Source organism: Arachis stenosperma, chromosome 5 (assembly GCF_014773155.1).
Source record: "Arachis stenosperma cultivar V10309 chromosome 5, arast.V10309.gnm1.PFL2, whole genome shotgun sequence".
NCBI classification, from domain to species: domain Eukaryota; kingdom Viridiplantae; phylum Streptophyta; class Magnoliopsida; order Fabales; family Fabaceae; genus Arachis; species Arachis stenosperma.
This window is the reverse complement of record NC_080381.1, coordinates 116677581-116682128: the sequence shown is the minus strand read 5'-3', so window position 1 is coordinate 116682128 and position 4548 is coordinate 116677581. Positions and strand designations below refer to the sequence as shown.

The following is a 4548-nucleotide window of genomic DNA, read 5'->3' as shown; positions in this document are numbered from 1 at the left end:
TAATAATAATAATAATATAAAAAAGACTTCGCTAAAAATTTTAGTCTTAAACTCTTAATCATAAAATACTGATGGCGTCAAAACCAATTTTGGGAGATAATATATATTACTCGAAAGTCATGGAATAAAATAACCTTTTACTTCTAAGTTCTAACAGAGATAATTAATGAAGGCTAAGTAAGCCAACATTTATTTTGTGAGAGACAAAAAAGGCAATGTCTGAAATCCAAAGTGAGATTTTGACTTGATTTGAATAAGAAAAATGCTGATCTGGCTATAAAGCAATTATGAAAACATGCATGTGCAATAATTATTCTTGTGTGAAGAAGATGAAATAAAAACCAACTTGGCACAACCATTAAAAAGAATTGAAAAATCCTGAGGACAAACACTATATTGAACTGTAGCAAAAAGACACAACAGAAAACAGCAAAGTAGATAGTAATAATTTTCATTATCTACAATCATAGAACTCCTTGTCATTAAAAAAGAAATCAATCATGTAATGTTTTACATTATATAATTAGTGGAAACAAAATAATGATGGAAAAAATTGATAGACCAAATCCAGAATCCATGTAACCGAAGCATGATATTAAAATTTCTGACATCTGGTCTTCACTCTCATATACGTATACCATTGCTACAAGCCTACAATTCCAGTAGAGACTCATATATATACATACACATATAGTTGCATTGTTAATATAATTAGATATTTAGATCTTTTCACAGTCCATTAACAAAAATGTCTTTAACACACCCAAAAAAGAGAAAAAAAAAACTAGAAAAAAGAGCAAAACACACAAAGATACATTTCTAACTCTATTTTCTATTTTCCCACTGCAGGAGTCAGTGAATAAACCGATAAAATTAAAAAAATAAGAAGAGACTATCAGTACTTGAATAATATCTCTTCCACTCTTTTATTTCTTTCCGGTTTTCTCAAAACTTTATACCAATCCATTATTATGAGTTTTAATTGATCTCTCAACTATTCTCTGCCTTGCTTTTGTTGCCTGCAATAACCAAAAAAAAAAATTACAATTTTTCAGCGTTAGTTGTCTTTTATTACTACCAACATCATTCCACACAAAAATGGTGTCCAAAAAAGTGGCTACAAAACATAAAGGTCGTGATTCGAAGATAACTCATATATATTTAAATCTTGCAAATAAATATAAGATAACATTATTTTTTTCTTTATGCCTGTAATTTTTTAAAATTAGAAAAAAATTATTTTAGAATTTTTTTTTTTCTGTTTTTGTATGTATTTCATTCTTTAAATAGGTTTTTCCCCCAATATTTCTATAATGAGAAAATGATCAAATGAGGATTAAAAATTTCTTTTTTCTGATCTAAGTTTCTATTTGCTTGAACAAAATAATACATTGAAATATAAGTCACAATAACAGCAAAACTAACCTCTTTCTGCCAATCTGTTAATGCTGTTACAACAGCAAGAATGATTACTTGTACACATGAACCTGATATAATTCCCATCCAAAGCCCTTTAGCTTTTAGTTGTTGATGAAATCCCAAGAACAATGCTAGAGGAACCCCAACAAGATAATAGGCTCCAAGATTTACATAAGCTCCTATCTGCTGAAATCCTCCACCTCTTGCAACCCCTGCATGTATATATATACACACATACAAAACAATTGAAGCTATATATATGGCTGCATATCCGAATCAAAGTTTCTTTTCTGCAAAACAAGATTGAAATAAACTCACCAGAAAGTGTTCCCATTATGCTATCTGCACTAACTGACATGCAAAGAAGGGGAACCATGTTAGCAACATAGTCCACAACTGCCTCATCATTGCTATAAGCATATCCTACTATGTTCCGGAAAAAGATGAAGAAAGTGCTGACAATGAATGCCTCTGCAATGCCTATGATCACAACCACTCGAACCGCCCCTTGAGCCGACTTTGGGTTCCCTGCTCCTAATTCATTTGAAACTCTTGTACTGAAAAACAAATTGAAGATCATGCAATTATTTAAATATACCTTGTAATTTAGCAGATTATTGGGTGACATCATAAGAGCAATGCTACATAATCAGAATGAATTCAACGGAATTACAAACCTTGCAGAAGCTCCAACAGCATAAGGAATGAAGTAATGCAATGTAGTTATGTTAAGGCTGCAAGCAAGAGGTTCATACAAATGAGAAGATCAAATCTCGAGTTATATTACTTCAGCAACTGAATTCCACATACCAGACCGAAAGAACCGAGGTTTCGAGTTGCGGATTAGGCAAGAGTCCAGCAAGCAACGTAAGCAGCTCAAATGACCACCATTCAAAACTAACACATACACACAAATGAAAACATTGAAATTGGTTCATGATATGAAGAAAAAACAAAAAAAATAGACGAAGGACATTTTATCAAACACATGGTATGCAAAACAAAATGGTTAGTCACATGAACAATATTTACCAAAACATGAGTCCAGAGGGGATAGCATATTGGAAGAACTCTGCAATGCTAAGCAAAGCGTTTCTAGAAAACACAATCTTGGTTTTTGAACAAGCCGAAGAATACTGGATATAGAAACCAAGAGCGATAACATTGATCCAATAAGAAATTCCAATGGCTAACGCGGCACCAACGTGACCCATCCCAGATTTAAAGACGAGAAACCAACAAATAGGAACATGCATACAGAGAGATGCAATTGAAGTGAAGACCATGGGAAAGATCATACTCTGAGTCTGGAAGTAACGGATAAGGGACTGAAGTACCGCGTAGCCGAAGAGCGCAGGAATCAGGTGTATGCAGTAAGCCCTTGCTGCATGAGAAATCGCAGGGTCTTGACTAAACAGCATGAGAATTTTATCAGTGAAAATCCACATCAGAGTTATTGGAACACAAACCAAGATCAGAGTGATGATTGCACAGCAGGTATAGTTCCCTAGCTTCCTGAATTCTTCTGCACCATACGTTTGTCCGCATAGTGTTTCCAATGCACCAGCCATCCCTAACTGCAATCAATTTTTCAGAAAGAAAAGAGCATGGTTATGTTAATCAACAAGAACATTATGCACACCAAGTGTTTGATAAAATAGCACAGTAGTTTAATGGAACAGGATTATGCATCAAATCACTTCCATGTTAGCCCATAGAATTTTAGATTTCCATGTTCCAAACAAGAATCAACTAGCTTAGCTACAAAAATCTATGGTTTCCCATTTTAATCTGGGTTCTGATAGGTTATGGATAAAGTAGCTGTAGAATTAAACCAAGCAATTAAATTAATGATTATTATAATTAATCATGTTAATACCGTGTACTAACTGATCAAAACTAATTCCCTCTCTCTAACAACTAGAAACCACCATTTCTATCCTGCTCGAGTGGGATCATCGCCTCAACATTGTAACGAGCTACAAGACCTTGGAAGAATCTTAAACCATCACCACAAAAGTTAGCTCATACGACGAGAGAGTCCCAAGGCCACATATACTTTTTTTTTAGAGAGGGAGTAGAAGCAAAAATTTCAAAAGAAACAAAAAAAGAAGAATGCAAGAGGATGGAGAAGGAAGAAGAGATTACATACAAGGACACTGAAGCCAGTAACTTCGGCAAAAGAGGAAGCAATGGCAACTCCAGAGAAGGAAACAAGAACGCCAAGGTGTCCCACCATCATGAGTGAAACCACTTGCAGAAGGTACTGAGACACCGTGACAGCCACCATTGGTGCCGCCATGGAGCTCACCCTCTTCAACTCTTTCAAGAATGCACTCTCTGATGATACTACTCCTTCATTGATACTCTTTTTCAGTAGTAGTGGCGCTGCCACCTCTTCTTTATTATTAAAACACCCCTCTCTAGTTGAGTTCTCCATCTTCTTCTAATATGCACCAAAACACACAACACTGTTCATCCAATGAGAAGAGTTTATGTATATATAGCTATAGGAACCAACAATGGTTTCTTCTACCTCTCGTTTAACCTTATATAACAGGAAAAAAAAAAAAAAGTTCGTTCTTGGTTTAATGCATATATTAGTGGTAAATTAATCAGAGGCTCTAGAAAATAGCATATATAATTATATAAATATATCACGCATGCTTCATGAACAAGAAGGAGTGAAAAAAAAAAATAGAAGCAGTGGTTTGTGTGACTCTCACTTATCCATAGGATTTTATGACATTAAATTTGTCTGTATAGTAAATTAAAAAAGATAATTATCTTTGTTAACGGTACAAGTATAAGGTTCCTTCACTCTATTGTTTGGTTTGTAATTTGTAAATATATGTTTCATGTACATGTTTTTTTTTTTTTTTCAAAAATTAGGAGGAGATTCGAATTTGCAAACTTTGAAACGAGCATAAAAAAATGATGTTATTTGACCTATAATTTATTGGCTATATACTATGTGTGCGTGTTTGTCTAGTTATAAATTTTGGTTTTGATTTTTCTAGAATGGATTAATAGTGAATATTATATTAACGTGAAGATACTATGACTACATGAGAGGTAGCACAAAATCACATGAGATTGAAAATAGTAATAAAATAACAAAATGAAGAC

General features: G+C 33.8%; 1 protein-coding gene across 2 annotated transcripts; it reads right to left on the bottom strand.

Annotated features, from left to right (window-relative positions):
* Positions 1–478: 478 nt before the first annotated feature.
* On the bottom strand, positions 479–3971 carry LOC130979915 (protein DETOXIFICATION 14-like). Of its 2 annotated transcripts, XM_057903462.1 has the most exons (8): positions 3572–3810; positions 2889–2996; positions 2452–2803; positions 2230–2316; positions 2097–2153; positions 1738–1976; positions 1426–1631; positions 479–1019 (listed from the first exon to the last, which is right to left on the bottom strand). In XM_057903462.1, exons 2-8 carry the CDS (start codon positions 2965–2967, stop codon positions 954–956), a joined length of 1086 nt encoding a protein of 361 aa, XP_057759445.1. In that variant the 5' UTR covers positions 2968–2996; positions 3572–3810; the 3' UTR covers positions 479–953. The 2 variants fall into 2 exon arrangements, with proteins under 2 accessions (XP_057759445.1, XP_057759444.1); XM_057903461.1 differs by having other exon boundaries at positions 2452–2996; positions 3572–3971.
* Between the last annotated feature and the right edge of the window lie 577 nt (positions 3972–4548).

Bases quoted from the DNA above. Each gene is read 5' to 3' on its own strand.
- LOC130979915 (XM_057903461.1), bottom strand. From the start codon at position 3,859: ATGGAGAACTCAACTAGAGAGGGGTGTTTTAATAATAAAGAAGAGGTG. The intron at 2,154-2,229 runs GTATGTGGAATT...TCTTGCTTGCAG, and splicing joins ACCTCGGTTCTTTCGGTCTG to CCTTAACATAACTACATTGC. The intron at 1,977-2,096 runs GTTTGTAATTCC...TTTGTTTTTCAG, and splicing joins GCTGTTGGAGCTTCTGCAAG to TACAAGAGTTTCAAATGAAT.